The sequence below is a fragment of the Pelodiscus sinensis genome, chromosome 8, assembly GCF_052426305.1.
Source record: "Pelodiscus sinensis isolate ZL-2025 chromosome 8, ASM5242630v1, whole genome shotgun sequence".
Lineage (NCBI taxonomy): Eukaryota > Metazoa > Chordata > Testudines > Trionychidae > Pelodiscus > Pelodiscus sinensis.
Window position 1 is genome coordinate 3,547,501 of NC_143059.1, and position 18,605 is coordinate 3,566,105.

The window sequence follows — 18,605 nt, forward strand, 5'->3', positions numbered from 1 at the left end:
TTTACTAACTTTAAAACCATGTGGGCCTTGGCTGTCCCTCACAGTTAAAAGCTAGCGGGGTTTTAACAAGGATTAAACGAGCTACTAAGGGGCATTTCCAGTCTGGCTGGTTAACTGGAGTTGACGAGCTGAGTTTAGGTATTTTTCCCTTCCCCTTCTCCCTTCTTTTTCTGTTATTTATTGCGAGGTTCCCCCTCTTTTCTCCACTCTCGTTGGAGGAAGTGGGTTTTGCCCGCGAACGCTCACGATACTATACGCACGTTTTTCTTAGTCTCTAAGGTGCCACAGGACTACTTGTTGTTGGTTGTTTTTAAGTTACAGGCTAACACGGTGACCCCCGGAGACTTTTAGCTGAGTTTAGGAAAGCACTTTTTTTTTGGGTAGGCCAGACAGACCTGCGGGAAGATGATTCCAGTCTGGTGCGAGACAAACCTGGCTTTAATTTAGTTATTTAGTTGGAATTGGTCCTGCCTAGAGCAGGGGGCTGGACTTGACCTTCTGAGGTCTCTTCCAGTGCTATGATTCTATGATTTGTTCCATGTAGGAGATCAGGGGAGATTATTATACAGTCTATTTTGTAAAGCTATTCAGTGTCGGAGGGAAAAACAGGATCTGACAGGTGAGCTGTTTTGTGGTGACTTCCCGGCCAGCACAGGGCATGCTGGGATATTTCTATACCGGGGGAGGAGGGGAGGGGGTGACCATGTAGCAGGGTGAGCTCCACTGTGGGATTTCCAAACCAGCCTGGTCCTCAGGAAACTCCCAGGGGCTGAGATCCGCTTCACTGAACTGTGGGCATTGAACTTTGGAAAATGTTACCCAGCATGCCCCAAGAGCCTAAATCCCATTGGCTCTCCATGGAACGACGCCTTCTAAGCGCCCTCTGGCAACAGGCCTTGGGCACGCTGGAAAATCTTGCCCATACTCTGAACTTTGACACCACAATGGGACTCACGTTGGGCACCAAAATCCACAGTTAGGCAGGGAAACAAGTGCCCCCCCCCCCAAAAGACGTCACGGTTCCCCTGGACTTTGATGACACTTGCAGGTGGCTGGGGGGGGGCATGGAAGGGCAGCTGAGTGTGTAACCGGACACTTAAAACAACGCTTCCCACTCCTCCAAGCCCCTGCAGCCGCACACCCCAGCTGAGAGGAGCACTGCTCTGGCAAAGGAGAAATGTGTGTGCCCCAGGCAGGAAATGAAGGGGTTAACGAGGGCCCAAGAAGCCATGGGACGGATGAGCCAGGCTTAGTTCAAGGTGAATCGCAGCTGGGGAGAAGGTGGCCGGTTGCTTTAAAGACGGGCAGGCCGGAGCAGAAAGGGGAAACTCTGCAGGCACCCGCCGGCCTAACGAGCGGCGACAGCTGGAGGATCAACGAGGAAGTCTGGGGGAAAGTTGGCCTTGGGCTACACTCCGGAGTAGGGAAGTCTGGCTAGAGGCCCACAGGTGCAGCAGGCTCTGACGGGAGCTCTCATAATAGGGCAAGATCCGGATTTCCGGGGAGAGAGCCCTGGGAGGCATTTGACAGGAACAGAAGGTCACGTCTGAGGAGGGCAGAAGCTGGTTTGGAAGAATCGGCTGTTGGTCTGGGCTTGTACTGGGGGGCGGGGGGCGTTCACATGGGAGCACTGGCCCTGAGAGAAGAGTGAACCCAGGGACACAGTAGGATGAAGCCCAGGGAGGAAGCCGGGGTGGCTGGAATAGACAGACCTTCCCTGCTCATCAGAGGGTCCCTTGTTTGGAAGGTCCCTGAGGGGAGAGAGAACCTGGAGTCTCCTGGGGAACGGGGCAACGGAGCCCCTCAAGATAAGGGGGTAGGGACACCAGAAAGCCCTGAGCCAAGCGTGTGCAAGGACCTCATGCCCCAGCATCCGGGCCATAGGACAGGCCCGTAAGCATATAGGACATTTCCTTGTTAGACTCTCCAGAAGGCCAGGGACTAAACAGGACGTGACCAAGGGCTTTACGTCAGAAGAGGAAGGCCACTGTGGGACCGGGACGACTGTCTGCAGGAAGCGCCCCGTGAGCAGAGAGCTGCTATTCCACACCCGGCCATGAGGGGGCGCTCCAGCAATGAGCCCAACTCTTTTGCACCCGTACCTGACCGAAATTGACAGCGGCGTGCTGGGCTGACGCGGTGAATATCGCCACGGTGAGATATTCCGATAGCTTCTCGCGGGTCTTGATGGTCTTTGGAAATCCTGAAAGGCAGCGGAGAAGAAAGCCGGAAATGAGGTTTGCATCAGTTGTGGCACACCGGGGTTATCGGCCCGTGGTAGGTCATGTGGCAGCCCGTGGCTTTCTGTTCCTGGCTCCCGCTACGGAGCTGCCTGGGTGGCCGCTGTCTACACTGTCTAAACTTGCCAGCTGTCTACACTGGCCGCTTGAATTTCCGCAAAAGCACTGACTTCCTACTGTAAGAAATCAGTGCTTCTTGCGGAAATACTATGCGGCTCCCGTTCAGGCAAAAGTCCCTTTTGCGCAAAGCTTTTGCGCAAAAGGGCCAGTGTAGACAGCTCAGATTTGTTTTCCGCAAAAAAGCTCCGATGGCGAAAATGGCGATCGGGGCTTTTTTGCGGAAAAGCGCGTCTAGATTGGCCACAGACGCTTTTCTGCAAAAAGTGCTTTTTCGGAAAAGTGTCCGTGCCAATCTAGATGCTCTGTTCCGCAAATGCTTTTAACGGAAAACTTTTCCGTTAAAAGCATTTGCGGAAAATCATGCCAGTCTAGATGCAGCCAGAATGATTTAAACCCAGCCAGGACTGCCGTGTCTCCAAGGAATTCAGGGCATGGACGCGGACTGAATAAAGAGACGATTGGAAGTAAGTAAAAGGGCTAAATGAATCTAGTTGCCTTCAGGGTATTTTTTTTCTTTACTTTGTGGTTTGGTTTGAACTGCTCTGTGTGAATCTCTGCCTCTCTCCCTATTCACCTTCTCACACTGGGCCCGGAGACTTTTCTCTGTGTTTTCATGTGCTTTCCTTAGTGGCTCTGTAACATCTAGCAACCAAGTCTGCTTTGTCAAGCTTATCTCTTGTTTGGTAATAAAAATCAATTTTTAAAGGGGATGATTGGATTCTTGTGTCTGGGAAGGTCTGTCTGCGGGTATCTGCATGACTGACTTAGGGTCAGCTACCAGAGACTACAGCTTGTTTTCCTCTTTTCTTTTTTCAAGCTTGTTTAGGGTCAAAGAGTTTGGGGTATCCCTAGGAGTGTGTCCAAGTGTTCACCCCTGGTTTTGTTAGGGATAAAAGTCAGTTGATGGTGGCAGCGATCCCCAAAATCTGGGTATTGTGATTCCGGGGGCAAGTTTTTGTAACCAAAAGAGGCAAAGTTTTTTTTTTTCTTTTGAGCTCTTTGTGGGCCCCCATCTTCTGCACAGCTGCTGAGTGTGGTTCACTGTCCCGTGGCATGGCACTTAGACTACACAGAGAGAAAGAACAAGCTTGCTCTGCACCCTTAGCTCAGAGCCGCCTGGCTTGAAGCTCAAGAGGTTGCAGGTTCGGTTCCGCCTGTTGGCGTTACGATAGTACTTCCTAAGAATCTGTATTTCTGCATTATCAGTCCTGTTCTTGACTGTGAGCAGGTCCTGTTGCACACCAGGCCTCCGATACAAGGGCCTATGTCTCAGGCTCTCTTTCACGCCAAAGCACAACTCAAACAGGGCACCACCTCACCAGAGTAACCCCCGTGGCGCTAGGCCTAAAAAGAGGCAAAGTGTGGTGAGCAATGACCCAGCAGCCAGAGGAACAATGAGGCAGGACTAGCTTAGGCAGCATCTAAGTGAAGGTGAGAGACGGGGGAAGGACAATTCTGAACCCGCGCTGGGGACTCAGGAAGGAGGAACAGAAATATTCACGTGGGGCACCCTTATGGCAAGGTATAACCTGGGGTGCGCTGCGGAGAGGTCTCCTCCGCCGTGCCCTGCCCCGCTTTCGTTCACCTATGGGAGACAGCTGGGGGGAGACAAGGGAGAGGGGGCGGGGCTCCCGTGCAGAATGCCCCTCCCACCAGCACAGATTTCCCCACCCTTCCTGGAAGCCACCTCCTGGAAGGTGGATACATGTATAGGGTGGTGAGACCAGAGTCACATGACCCGTGGGAGCGCCAAATCCAGCCAGCTGCTTTCCAAGAAGCAGAAGGTGAACCCGGCTTTGAAGGCCTTGCGAGGGCCGCCTCTCCCCGAGCGTGGAATAACCGTCATGGCCAGGCGGCGGCGCCCCACACTGAGTGAATCTGAAGGGCACCGCTCCCCCCTGCTGTACACACAGGAGCTGAGGGACAGAGAGTTTAGAGCCCAGATCTCCTGGGTTCCAGCCCGGTGCCTTAGCCAGAAGGGGTCCTGGAGGGAGAGTCCCACAAGGCTCTGGGATGTGTGGCTCTGAGGGGTGGTTGGCACCCGACCCATCTGACACAGCTCACCGGAAGACTTGTTGCCCTTCATTCCGTAGACGTAGACGTCCTTGACGAAGGCCTGGAGCTCCACGTCCTCGCACACGACCTCGTCGCTCTCGTAATAGATATCAATCACGTCCGCCGTGAAGCTGCAGCCGCAGCGAGGCAGCAAAGGGTGGGAAGGAAAGGCCCTGTTATTTCTTGTCAGAGAGGACTCCAAACGCAGCCACACCCTTCCGACCTGGCCTTTCTCCCCGGGCAGGTGGCCCTGGAGGGTGCTGGGCTCCATCATCTCAGAGGGCTTCACCAATGTCAACATGACTTGGTTGGGGAGTCCTTCTAGGAGCTCCGAGTCATCTGCAGCCCTGGCATTACCTCTGGCCTTCCCACTCCACCGTCAGCCCACCCAGACGTCGCTCCAACCCCCCCACCCCTAGTCTTTGACTCCTCCCATTCAATCTCTCCATCAAGTTTGCATTTCTTGCCCTCCCCTTTGAGGCCTAGGTCTTCGATGACATGTCTTCACACTCCCTTCATTCTGCCCAAACCTCCTTTCTCTCCTCCTCCACCTGGCACTCCCTCCACCCCCGGGCACTAAACAATCATCCTCTCTCCCTTCCCACAGGTCCATCAAACTCCCTCCCTCAGCCAGGGCTGCGCACGCGAAGTGCTCTTAAAACCCTGCAGCAGCCGGAGAGAAAGCTCTCCTTATTCTCCACTCTCTTCCTCCTTGGCACCGCCGGGCAGAGGGGGTGTAAAATGCTCTCCGTTCTCTGCTAACCCCACTGGCAGTGGTTTAGATTGACCTCGTACAGAGGCAGAGGACTTGAGATGCAGGGCAGTGCAGGATCAAACCCTTCGGGGCAGAACTGGCTTTCTTTCACTGGGTTGCATTTGGCCTATGACGGAGAAGCATAATGTGCTGAGTGCTCAGAAAGATTCCACTATCTGCCCCCCACATCAGAACAGAGCAAGCTGTGTTGACGGTGAATCATATGGTGCCTGAGGACCCTAAGGCCTTGTCCACAACGTGGTGAATTGATGCTACAGCGATCGATCCATCGGCCATCGATTTATCATGTCTGCTTAGACATGATAAATAGATGTCTGAGCACGTGCCCGTCGATGCCGGTACACCACCAAGACGAGAAGAGTAGCTGGCAGTGACGGGAGAGCAGCCCCTGCCGACCTTACCTCATAGAAAACACTGCGATATGCATGCCGATTTCAGGAATGCAATCAGCGTCGCTGAAGTAGATTGGCGGGGCCAGTCAGTGCAGACAAGGCCGTAATGAGGTGTTCTCTAGTGCTTAGAAGAGTGCGCCTGCAGGACACCACATTCACAGACCCGTGTGTCACGGACACGCTCCCCTCTACAATGTGAGAGTTCACACACTGAACCACTGGCTAAAGAAGGACATTTTACCGAGGCCCAGACATGGACACCCTCTCCCATGGGCCGCCACGGGGGCTATGGATGCAGTAAAGGACTGGTGGGTGTTTGTAGCTGTGAGATTCATCAGCAAAGGGGAGAAAAAACCCACCAACCCAACCCACCACCAAGTGCACCCCCCAAGAAAACAACCACGTGAAAAGTCCTTGCCTTTCACACGGGATCTAGCAGTGCCGCAAGAGATACAAGATACACAGCGGCCGAACCAAGAGCTGAGCACCGGAATGAAGAATGCGAAGCAGAGTTTTCAAATACGACTGCTCTTAAGAACGTGCACGAATGCTTTCCACACAAACACGTCCCGGCAATCTGCGTGCCTTTATCTTTCCTGACTTCCCTTGAAAATGCTCAGAGACAAAAGGGATTTAAAAAAGCCCAACCCTAAAGACATGGGGGTGGGGGGGACAAGAATAGTTGAGAAGCAGAATCCGAGGGTGGGCGGCCTTGTAAATTACTCAGTGAGCGTGATTCCAATGACTGTGTAAGAATGCAACGTCTTACTCAGAGCATCTGACCCGCTGGCAAAACCCAGGCCTGGTCTGCACCACAAAGTTGCAGTGGTTTAACTCACACAGCTTTTCAGACAAGTGCACCCCCCCCAGGAACTGTGCTTTCAGTTCACAAGAGCATCAATTCAGTTCCGTTGAAGTAACTGGGGCAAGCCAGAATAAGAAACCCTCAAGCCCAAAGAAGAGACGGCCCACACATGGGATTTGAACTCACGACTCGCTGGGGTGACAGTGCTGGCAACAGGAGCTGGGTTCTATTATGCGCCATCTGGGGGCCAAATTCCACCCTTGTACAACCCGTCACATCCCGAGTGAAAAGCACGTGGCTGCCTGGGGGCAGAATCTGTCCAGCAGAATTTCTCTCGCTGGTCAAGACACACAAGGAGGAAAATTGCCCAGGGTGGCGCCGAGAAATCAGGCTCAATTTTCAGGGCTGGCAATAACCCCTCCCTGCTTTTTACTTGCCAGAAGAGACAGACAGGTTTGATCCAGTAACCCCGGCCCCCAGGAGGGAGAGTCCACCCCTAACTTTCCGAGCAGATGGGTCAGACACGCAGCGCCCCCTACCTCTTTATTGCCTCCCAGACTTTGATGCCGTCATCCCGATAGTAGTAGTAAGGAATGTCCTCTTTGCTGTCCATGCCCTTGGCTTTGATGGCCTCCGGGAAGCAGAGGGAACTGTAGGTGAGGTCTTTTGTGGCTCGCTGGACCATTTGCACGTGTCCACCTCCACCCGTGGCATTCGCCTTGGGGGCAGAAAACATGAGTCAGAAGCAGGCGGACACTGTGTCGCGTGGCTGAGGTCATACGTGCTGTCCTGTCCATTCCCCGGTGGCTGGCAGGGGAACAGCCCACCCCCATGTTTCTGCAGGGGAAATGCAAACCTTCTTGCAAAGTGCTAGTATCTTAGCCAGACTGAGCCTGCTCATTTTGGGTTGGACCTTTCCCGCTCATTGAGTGGGTTTTCCCAGCCTGGTTTTCTCCCACTTATAGCATCTTTGAATAATTCCTTATATTTATTGCCAAACGTTCTACATGACCACATCATATGCCCCCAAGAATCACCTGACCTATCATCAGAATGCAGCCACGTCTGGGGCGGAACACGACAGCAGCTTATCTGCACGCCATAATGTTACACATTCGTCTACGGCAGGAGCTGCAGGCCGATACAGCAGCCAATGGGAGGGGCATTTCGAGAGGAATTGCCCCACCTAGAATTTGGCCAAAACCAGGTGGGATCATCTCCGAAGGGCTCAGGGCGACAATTCACATCCCAGGCGGAAGAACGGCACGCCCGCGACAAGCTACGGCGTAACAGCCTGGGATTCAACATTTTAAAAAACGGGTAGTCCTGTGGCACCGTAGAGACTTATCAAAAAATACTGACTCACAAGCTTGTGTGGGCAAAAACCACTTGGTGAGATGAATACATCCGACTCCCATGCATCTGAAGAAGTGGGTTTTGTCCACAGAAGCTCATGCTTCTATATATTTTGGAAAGTCTCTAGGGTGTCACAGGACCCTTAGTTGTTTTTAAAGTTAACGCGGCGACCCCTCTGGGATTGTAAAAAACGTTTCTTCACCCCACGTATCTCTCCCTCTCTTCCATCTGGCCCCACCATCTTCCGATCTCTCTTGTTATTGACCGCTAATTGCTTCTTAACCTAATCAGCTGCATCTGACCCCAAATGGAAACTGCTATCAGGAGAGGCTCATATACTGAAAGAAGCAAACTCATAATCTGTCAACATCCCAGGGTGCAGCTTTTCACACGGCATTTATCTCATTTTCATGGCTTACTCATTCTGTGCCAGGCTATGGCAGGGTTTCTCTTGCAGGGAGCATGACACGTGCCGTTCTGCATGGACCTGCCTGCAGTGCCTCTGCGACACCAGCGCTCAGGCTGGCGAGGTCCGAGTGGATCCAGTCGTGCCGAGCGAGGGAGATCCGAGACCCCTGCAGCCCAGAGTGGAGTAACTGCAAGCCGCCAGCAGCAGCCCCGTCACATTTCAGCCTCACCTAACAGAGCATGATTGCTTTTGCAATTCAAGGAAACGGTGGTCAGGATGTAGCCAGAGTGCTGGTCCAGAGAACCCTATCTTGCTGTGAGTATCACTCCGAGCAGGGTGTTGAATGCGACCTGGTTTATCGCCTTTGCTTATCAGACCCTAGTACTGTTTTTAGTACATCGGCCACCACCCTCGCAAGCACACTTCCAAAATCAAGTCTAAGAATGACATCGAAAGCTGCCTCAGAGGGGGGCCGGGTGAGTCTAAAACTTTAAAAACAATGAGCTGTCCTGTGGCACCTTAGCGACTAACAAATATGTATAGGATCACGAGCTTTCGTGGGTAAAGGCCACTTGCTCAGATGGGTTGGAGTGGAAATACAGACTCCAAAATCTATATAACAGCAAAAGAACCTGTCAGTTGTAGGATCTGTGTTAATGAAGCAAATTAAGGGGGCTGGCAGCATCCCATTCATAGCTTTCGATATAAAAATGTGGCTGTCAAAGGCAAGGGAAATTGTCACATTCAGCTGACGAAGTGGGTTTTACCCACAAAAGGTTTCGCTCAAATAAACCTGTTAAGTGTTTAAGATGCCCCAGGACACCTGCTTGTTTTTGAGGATACAAAGTCACCCGGCTTCCCCTCCGAGGTTACATCTACGCTATGAGTTTTGCATGAGTCACGATCTCATTTGCATATTTTCTGACGATCCGTTTTTGCGCTAGGGTTTTTTGCGCAAAAACAAGCAGTGTGGACACTTGATCTTTGCGCAAAACCCCCTTTTCTGCAAGATTGGTATACCTCCTTTTTTGAGGCATAAGGATCTTGTGGAAAAAAGGATTTTTGTGCAAAAACCCCTCGTGCAAAAACGGATCAGCAGAAAATATGCAAATGAGATTGTGACTCATGCAAATGAGCCCCTCATTAGCATATTTTTTGCCGAGAAAACTCGTAGTGCAGACGTAGCCTGAGACCGATACATGCATTTGGGTGCTTGTATGTTCATTAAGCTCAGTTCCTGCCATCCCAACAGCCACTAGAGCATAGGCTATGTTCCATGTTGAATTGATCAGTGAAAGGCAGGAGTGTCACGTGGCCGGCACTCGCTGGTGCACTTCAGGCATTTGTGAAACTCCCGTGCACCTTTGTGCACAAGGAAGCCGCCGGAGCGCTCCAGAGAAGGGAGCACGCCGTGCAGCGAGCAGACGGGCCGCAGAGCTGGGGCCGGCTGACACACGGCGGAGTTGCCTCACCTTGTCGAAGAGCCCGCACTCACAGATGAGTTGCTCGCGGGCTTTGGTGTTGATGGCGATTGTGAAGCGCACGTGGGGGACCAGGAGCTGCGGGGGGGTGGAGAAAGGAGCAGAGCGAAAGCTGCGGTTACCTCAGAGCTCATGGAAGCCAGGACGTCTGGGGACCACTGTGACACTGGGGCACCTCAGCAGGTGAGCCACCGCAGTGGGGGGGGACCTCAACTGCTCCCCAGCCCCTGTGGGTGGTGGTGGAAGGAGCCCCAACAGCTTCTCAGGGCTGTGAGGGGAACCCTGACTGCTTCCCACGCACTGCGGCTGATGGTGGGGGCAACCCCGACCATTCCCCAGTCCCGATGGGCCGCGGGGGGAACCCCAACTGCTCCCAACCCCTGGGGCGGGCAGGGGGAACCCCGACTGCTTCCCAGGCCTTGAGGCTGATGGTGGGGGGAACCCCGACTGTTCCCCAATCGCTATGGGTGGTGAGTGGGACCCCAACCCCTGCGTGTGGCAGGGGGAACCCCAACTGCTCCCAGCCCCTGCAGGTGATGGGGGGAGACCCCGAAAGCTCCCAGCTCCTGCAGGTGATGGGGGGAGACCCCGACAGCTCCCAGCCCCTGCGGGTGATGGGGGGAGACCCCGACAGCTCCCAGCTCCTGCGGGTGATGGGGGGAGACTCTGACAGCTCCCAGTCCCTGCAGGTGATGGGGGGAGACCCCGACAGCTCCCAGCCCCTGCGGGTGATGGGGGGAGACCCCGACAGCTCCCAGCTCCTGCGGGTGATGGGGGGAGACCCCGACAGCTCCCAGCCCCTGCGGGTGATGGGGGGAGACCCCGACAGCTCCCAGCTCCTGCGGGTGATGGGGGGAGACCCCGACAGCTCCCAGCCCCTGTGGCTGGCAGAGGGCTCCAATAGCTGCTCCCCCCCCGCAGGCAGCGGGGGACCCTGGTCCCCACTCGGACCCAGGGGTGGGGGCCCCTCCCTTTCCCACAGGGCTAGCCCAGATGGGGGGTGGGCCCTGCCTTTCCGTCACTGTGGGCAGTGCGGGACCCCCCCAGCTCCCAGCTGGGAAGCCTGCGGGACCCGCCTCCCTCCCCGCTTGGCCTGGGGGCTTGGCGCCCGTCGGGGATGGGTCGCCGCTGTGGTGGATGCGGCGCTCGCCCGGGACCTCGCCCCGGCTTCTTCTCACAAAGCCCCGTGACCACGCTGGCACGGGACAGGCCGCGCGACCGGGTGCGCCAAGCGGTTTCATTGCGTCGGGGCGCCACCGCGGGCGCCCGCCCCCCGGACTGGGGTGGCTGGGGTGACTGCCTACCTTGTACAGGGGGTGCACCGCCGGCAGCTGCCGGAACATGGCGATCCCAAACACTTCGGAAATTAAGTGTGTCCGCAGGAGATGGGTCACGGTCTGGTGCATGTGGAAATCTGCAGAGCGAACCCAAATCTTGGCCAGTAACCAGTCGTATTTGGCATCGGACGGGAGGAAAATGGGATTATCCGGGCCGGGGGTCTGATTGATCTGAAGGGGTTAAAACAATCACGGTTAGAACAGGGCTCATCCCACGGCCCGGTGCCCCGTTCGCGGCTCAGGCCTCGCGCGTACCTGGATTGCGATAGGGACGATCTTATTCTCCAGGTTCTTGTACAGCAAGCAGATGGGGGCAGCCAGGTACTGCAGCGTGCACGGGTCTGTTTTATTGGCATCGATGCCATCCAGCAGCTGGTAATTCACTAGGAAAACGTTCCCTTGCTGGAGACAGAGAAAAGGGAACATGGGAGCCACGGGAGGGAACGGACCCACCAGCTCAGAGTATCCCGTCTCTGGCAGCGTCCAGGATCAGATGCTCTGGCAAAGGAGCAAGATCCCCCCTAGGGGACTCTCATAGAGTATCTGCCCAGGTGGGAAGTTTCTGCTAATCCCGGTCAGTCAGAAATCAGTTTCTGCCGGGTCATTGTGGACTGGCTGGGCCTTGTGTAACTTGCCATTTAAAGACCAAACTCTTTCCTAGGCGGGCTGTTTGCTTAACCAATTGTGCATCTTTCTGGAGCATTTTATCCAGCCTGACTTTTCTCATGCACGAGAGAACAGAAGAACAGCCAGACTGGGTCAGACCAAAGGTCCAACTAGCCCAGTGCCCTGTCCGCCCACAGCGGCCAATGCCAGGTGCCCCAGAGGGAGGGAACAGAACAGGGAATCAAGCAATCCCATCCCTGTCTCCCATTCCCAGCCCCTGACAAACAGACACTAGGGCACCATTCCTACCCATCCTGGCTAACAAGTATTAAAGGACCTAACCTCCATGAATTTATCTAGTCTTTTTTTTAACCCTGTTAAAGTTCCGGTGTTCACAACCTCCTCTGGCAAGGAGTTCCACAGGTTGTTTAGCACCTGCATTATTTTAAAACCTGGAAGAGGCTTGGGATGCATGGGTGGTGTGCAATAACTCAGAAATCTTGAAAACACATTCTTGGCTGAGAGTACTGTCGGAATGCTCCTCTGTTGGTCAACTGTAAATGATCAACCAAAGAACTGTACTGCAGAATTTTAAGTATTGATGGACCCAACTCCACGAATTTATCTAGCTCTTTTTTGCACCCTGTAAAAGCCCTGGTCTTCACAACCTCCCCTGGCAAGGAGTTCCACAGGTTGACGGCACGCTGGGTGAAGAAACACTTCTTTTGGTTTGTTTTAAACCTGCTACCTATTCATTTCATTTGGTGACCCCTAGTTCTTATGCTATGGAAACAAGCAAAATGCTTTTCCTTATTCTCTGGGACCGGCATAAGGATCTTGCACAAAATGGGATTTTTGCACAAAACGGAAGCAGCTACACTGCTTCTTTTTGCGCAAAAACCCCTTGCGCGAAAAGACATGGCAGAAAATATGCTAATGATGTCACGACTTATGCTAATGAGTCCCTCATTAGCATATCTTCTGCTGAAAAAACTTGTAGCGTAGACGTGGCCTTTCTCCTCACCTGTCCCAATTTTGGAGACGTCTATCATATCCCCCGTTAATCTCCTCTTTTTTTAAGCTGAAAAGTCCCAGTCTTTTTCATCTCTCCTCATATGGCAGCCGTTCCAAACAACCTAATCATTTTTGTTGCCCTTTTCTGAACCTTTCCCATGCCAATATAACTTTTTTGAGATGAGGTGGCCACATCTGTGCGCAGTATTCAAGATGTGGGCGCACCATGGATTTATAGAGAGGCAATAAGATATTCTCCGTCTTATTCTCTGTCCCTTTTTAAATGGTTCCTGTGTGCAGAGACACAGCGATCCTTAGTACAACACGTTTGCTGCACCTCTGGGGGACGTAGGTGGCTGCCCTATTTAACCAGGGTCTGCTGGTTCGAGTCCCTAGAACCTCACAGTGCAAGTCGGCTGTAGCAAAGAGTTATGCCTTTTTCAGGTGATACGGGCCATCACTGCTCACTGCCAGCCTGGGACAGACTATCTGCCGAGAGCGGGGGGGGGGGTCATTCCCACCCCGTGGGTCTTTGCTGTGGTTCCACTCAGAAAGCCAGCCAGGAGTCAGAACTCTTGGTTCATTCCACCCTAACCGTGTGCTGAAACTGCCCTGGGGGAACATGGAGGACAAGGGGACCTCTTTTATTGGACCAACTCAAACAGCATGATTTTGCCTAGGAGGAAGAGGGAAAAAAAAAGAAAGGACCGGAAGCGCCCTGGTCTAAAGCGTTAGCTTTGTCGTAACAAGCCACGTGGAAGGAGATCCCTGACACCGCGCCAGGGAAGCGCAGCGAGACAGTGAAAGAAGGAGCCCACACCCCTTCAATACTGCACCTTTATTTCCTCTTCCAGACTCAGATTCCGTTCGAGGCTGCATTCTACCATCGAGGTGGTCACCGGCAGGTTTTTGGGCAGCTCTCGGCACCGTTCGATCATTACAGGGTTGCATCCGTTCAGGAACTGGTACCCAAACATAAAATCTTCCTGCCAGTGTTGCATCACATACTCTGCAGGAGACACAAACACTCCAATTCAACTGCCCTTGGAGCTGCTGTAACTACCCCCACGCAGGTTTGGACCTAGGACCTCAGGGTAGGAGCTGCTACAGCTTGACCTATAAAGCCAGCTGGCACTCACCCTGGGCTGTAGTGCTTGTTCTTAGCTCTCACTGTAAGTGGTCTAAGGCGGCGTTTCTCAAGCTTTTTTAATAAAGTACCCCCTTTAAAAAAATTATAAGTTCCCCCAGTGCCTACAGTTTTCAGACAATTTTTTTCTACCATTGCAACACATTTGTTTAAATAACTTAATTGCAGCTGGGTGGGCAATGACATTTTTTGGGTGTAAAAAGTACAAAATAAAGCAGCTGTAAAACTTAAAACAAAAATTCAGTTTTCTCCAAATGTCAGTTGTTGACGTACCCCCCAGACTTCTCTCCAGTACCCCTAAGGGTACTCGTACCTCTGGTTGAGAAACACTGGTTTAAGGGCCAGTGAACCACACTAGGTGTGTGGGTTACACCGCAAACGGACAATTCATCTTCAACGTCCACTTTCCGTTCTAAGCTATCGCCCATGGCATCGTTAAACAAACACCCGGTTCCCACCCAGTTGTGGCTGCATTTCAGAGGGGAGTGGAGCAATCCTTGAACGCAGAAAGTTTGGAAACCTTTTGGTGTTGGAAAGATGTGGGGTCATCGAGTATGGGAATGGATTATGATCACACATGACAATTCTGCATCCACTTTACCAGATTAGGCGACATTACAATCAACAAAATGCAAACGTCGTTCTACTTCTCCTCCCCCCCGAGTGCTATTTCTTTTTGAGTTGCACGGGATGTTTTTTCACCATGATCTGGTATGGATTTCATAATGTCATGCTGCCATTCCAGTCAATGACAAATAAGACAGGAACACACAGTATTCACATTTCAACATCAGGGTACATCAAAGTGAAAGTTCAGTCGTTGCCTCAAGGAGAGGAAGGGAGAAAGAAAAAAATTTCCAGTATTGCTTATTTTCAGCCAGATCAGAAGTTTTTATGAAAGCACCTTTTTGTCTATCATCACTGAAAGCAAAGCCAGAGACATATGGAAACAGAAAAATGAATGAATCGGAAAAATCATATATTTGAAGACAACAATTGCTTTCTACCTGAAATCAAATATTGGAACTTGCTTCAAGATTACATTTGAATCATGCTTGTGAACTGCCCAGTGATTCTGCATCGGTACTGCAAGTTGGGATGAGGGTGCTAACATTTCTCATGTCGGGGGCAGAAAACATGGGATTGCAAAGAACAATAACTTTAACCCTTCCTCAGGTTGGTCCTGATTCTGCAAACATATACACAGCGGCTACGTCTAGACTGGCATGATTTTCTGGAAATGCTTTTAACAGAAAAGTTTTCCGTTAACAGCATTTTCGGAAAAGAGCATCAAGATTGGCCCACGAAAGCTCATCATCTAATAAACCATCTTGTTAGTCTTTAAAGTGCTACATAGTCCTGTATTTTCTACACCAGACTAACACGGCTACATTTCTATCATGTGCCAATCTAGACGCGCTTTTGTGCAAAAAAGCCCCAATTGCCATTTTAGCCATCGGGGCTTTTTTGCGCAAAACAGTACGGTGCTGTCTACATTGGCCCTCTTGCGCAAATGATTTGCGCAAGAGGGCTTTTGCCCGAATGGGAGCAGCATAGTATTTCTGCAAGAACACTGACAATCTTACATGAGATCGTCAGTGTTCTTGCGGAAATTCAAGCGGCCAGTGTAGACAGCTGGCAAGTTTTTCTGCAAAAGCAGCTGATTTTGCGGAAAAACTGGCCAGTCTAGACACAGCCACTGGGTATGTCTACACAGCAGGCTAAAGTCAAATTAAGCTATGCAGCTTCAGCTACGAACACTCTTCCTCTGACTTCCCTTACTCCCCGTGAAATGCGGGCTACAGGAGTCAGAATAAGAAGCCTGTTATTTCATAATTATTTCAAAATAACCGGTTTGCTGTGTAGAGGCGCTTTCTGTGAGTTACTTTAAAATAATGTTGTAGTGTAGATGTGCCCATGAAGAGTAGCCCTAATGCAATCAAAGTCAAGCACTTACACAAATGTTTGCAGAATTTGACAGCCTTATTAGGACAGAAGAGTTACTAACAAGAACTTTAAGAAGTACTTTTAAGTACTTTAAGAAGCTATCTTATGACATGCCCCGCAATAGTGCAAGCAGGTTTTAATAGTTCTGCATGCGCTATGTGGCATTGACTCTGGCATTCAAGAGATTAGAGGCATTACCCATATTTTTTATTAATTCCCCTTTTGCTTGATTAAACGGTTAATAGAGTTGGGGAATCAATGTATGAAATTCTTAACTAGGACTTAAGAAAGTTTAAAGGAACACAGCCAGGTTAAAAACAACCACCAAACATTCTTTTGTCTGCAAATCATCTCCCTCTACTGTTTCATTCATTAAATAGCGGAGAGGGCTATAATTAACTGAAAGGGATTAGAGATAAATGTGGTTTACTTTGGTATTGGACAGCACTTTGGGTCGAGTCAGCTTCACTGTTTTCCTTTCACAGTCAGGGGAGGGCAGATCCCCTGCTGGAATGGGTCTGTCACACAGCACCACCGAAAGAAAAAACATTTGAATAAATGTGATTGAAAAAACCCTGAAGGTGGGCAGGAGAACTCGGGGCCAGGGGTAATCACAGACATGTCAGAGCGGAAAAGGCCTCCAAAGGTCACTAGTCCATCTCGCCCCCCGCAAAGGCGGGACCAACACATAAAACTACGTTTGAGTCATTTTTGGAAACTGACGAGATTCTGGATAGAATTTTCACAAGTGCTTAAGTCATTTAGGTTTCCATAACCCCCACTGCTTTTTTGTGAAAGCAGCTAAATCACTTTAGGGCTTTAGGCCCCTAAATCACTTTAGGACTCGGTCCTCCGGCCTGGGCCAGGCAAGATGTCCATAATAGTACCTTCTCGCCTTAAATTCAATCAAACTGAAGACTAAAGTTTTCAAAAGTGCCCCGGGGACAGACCTACAAAGGTATCTAGGCCTCGATAGATGCAGACAGATGCCTGAAGGGATTTTGAAACTTCCCTTGAAATCAATTGGAGTTGGGGGCGTGAGGTGCTGAAGTGCCTTGACAAACCCCGTTAGGTGCTGGTTTGCATCCTCAAGTGCCTAAATACCTTTTACATTCTGCCTTAAGTGACTGAGGCACTTCTGACAGTGTTGATAGATTTCCTAGGCGCCAGAAGGGACCCTCTAGAGTAGCAGTTCCCAGCCTTTTCCAGATGGGGCCCATTTTGACAATTCAAGAAGATTTGATGACCCATGGCAATTCAAAAACAGGGGGAGGCGGGGGCAGAGCCTCCTGGGGAAACACTTGGTGACCCTTTTGAAATGTCCTGGCGACCCATATTTGGGTCCCGACCTATAGGTTGGGAATCCCTGCTCTAGAGTCGCATGGGGCTGAGAACCTGCCGTCAGCCCTGCACGCTTGTGCTGGAAGCAGCGCTTAGCTGCTTGGGGGGTCCCGCTGGTCCGCACACGTGTGTTCCAACCGCTCCTCCACACCGTGCTTCTCAGACAGTGCACGGCTGGGGCACATTGGAAGAGACCAGCTACTCAGGCACAAGCCACTTCCGTTCCAGTCAGTACTCAGAAAGGGGAACAGTTAGTCACTTGGTGAAGCAAACCCCGGGCTGTGGAGACAAACCCACCGGAGATGGTATTGCTGATTCGGACAAAGATCTTCTCGAAATCCGCAAAGTCACTCCAGGAGGACTGGAACATGTGCATGAAGCGGTTGACATAGAGATTCTCCATCCTATGGGAAAGACAACATCACTAGAAAGCCATGGGCAGCCTCCTCTGGACCCCTCTGGTACCTGTGCCCTTACCCTCACGCCGAGGACATTTCCAGGGGTGACGTGTGTCACGCTGTCCCTCTCTAAAGACTGAAGTCCCCTGGGAAGCATTACCACCCGCCTGCATTCCAAGCCTGAGTCTCCACACGTCCCCCCGCCAGTGCAGTCCAAAGCCACGTCATGTTCTTTAACCCGATCAACAGCAAACTGTGTAGCAAAAGCGCTACCAGAGCAGAGAGGTGTTCCATACACCCGCGCCCAGAGCACTTCTGTGACCGGTAGCTCTGGGAAGTTGCACCGGTGGTAGGCCAATAGTTGGCCAATAACCTAAGAATGGGGCTGGAGCCTCTCCCCATACCTGCGTGCTTGCCAAGGGAAACGTGTTGCTCCTAATGATGTAACAGACTTGAGTCGGAGGCCGGGAAAGGAGAGCGTATAATGCAGAGAGGCGGCGGGGGCGGGGGCTGGTGTGCTAGGCAGGAGAAAGTATTGCCTTCCCAAACCCCCAGGCCTGGCCCACCCACATTCTGCTCAGGACCGGGGGAGGCTGGGGATTGCAATGTCTGTCCTCCCTGTGGTCCTGGGGGGCGGGGCCTGAAAAGAAGAGGTGGGGCTAGGGACTTGCCTCCCCCAACCCCACCTTCTCCCACCGCCCATGCAAAGAGCTAAAAAGGAAGTGAAGATTCAAGCTAATCCCAGGATGCCAAGAGCAGATTCAAGCTAATCCCAGGATGCCAAGAGCAGAAATGGCCCTTTCCAGCCCCCCCCCCCAACATGGGTGCAATTTGCAGTCCTTGTATAATGCAGAGCAGCCTCCTCTGCAATTCCTGGTGCTAGTCTAGCAAGGAGGGGAGGTTCCCCGGGCCTCTCCGCTCTGCTGCAGGGAGACTCATGCCTGCAGCTGTGCCCAGCTGTTGGAAAGCCAGTTCATTGGAAAGGAAACCACAAGGCTTCCTCTACTTGAACAACTTCCCCTCCCCCGGAACTCAGAACAAACATGTCTCTTCAGTCAGCTGTCTAGGCACTGCACGGGAGGGAGGCACAGCCGGGAACGGTTTGCAAAACAGAGGCTTCGCAGCCAGGCTGCCGGCCCAGCACAGCCAGGGCCCGGGGTCAGGGCGAGCTGTGGGGTTTGC

The 18,605-nt window shown here is 52.1% G+C and overlaps 1 protein-coding gene across 1 annotated transcript in view; it reads right to left on the bottom strand.

Moving 5' to 3' along the window:
- Positions 1 to 18,605, bottom strand: part of ALOX5 (arachidonate 5-lipoxygenase) — a 42,361-nt gene that overhangs the window by 5,152 nt on the left and 18,604 nt on the right. The window contains exons 5-12 of the mRNA XM_075934522.2: positions 17,323 to 17,429; positions 13,427 to 13,599; positions 11,226 to 11,372; positions 10,938 to 11,141; positions 9,625 to 9,711; positions 6,927 to 7,105; positions 4,425 to 4,546; positions 2,103 to 2,203 (exon numbers count right to left, since the gene is read on the bottom strand). Of these exons, the coding sequence (XP_075790637.1) occupies positions 2,103 to 2,203; positions 4,425 to 4,546; positions 6,927 to 7,105; positions 9,625 to 9,711; positions 10,938 to 11,141; positions 11,226 to 11,372; positions 13,427 to 13,599; positions 17,323 to 17,429 (1,120 nt within the window). The remainder of the gene's footprint in view (positions 1 to 2,102; positions 2,204 to 4,424; positions 4,547 to 6,926; positions 7,106 to 9,624; positions 9,712 to 10,937; positions 11,142 to 11,225; positions 11,373 to 13,426; positions 13,600 to 17,322; positions 17,430 to 18,605) is intronic.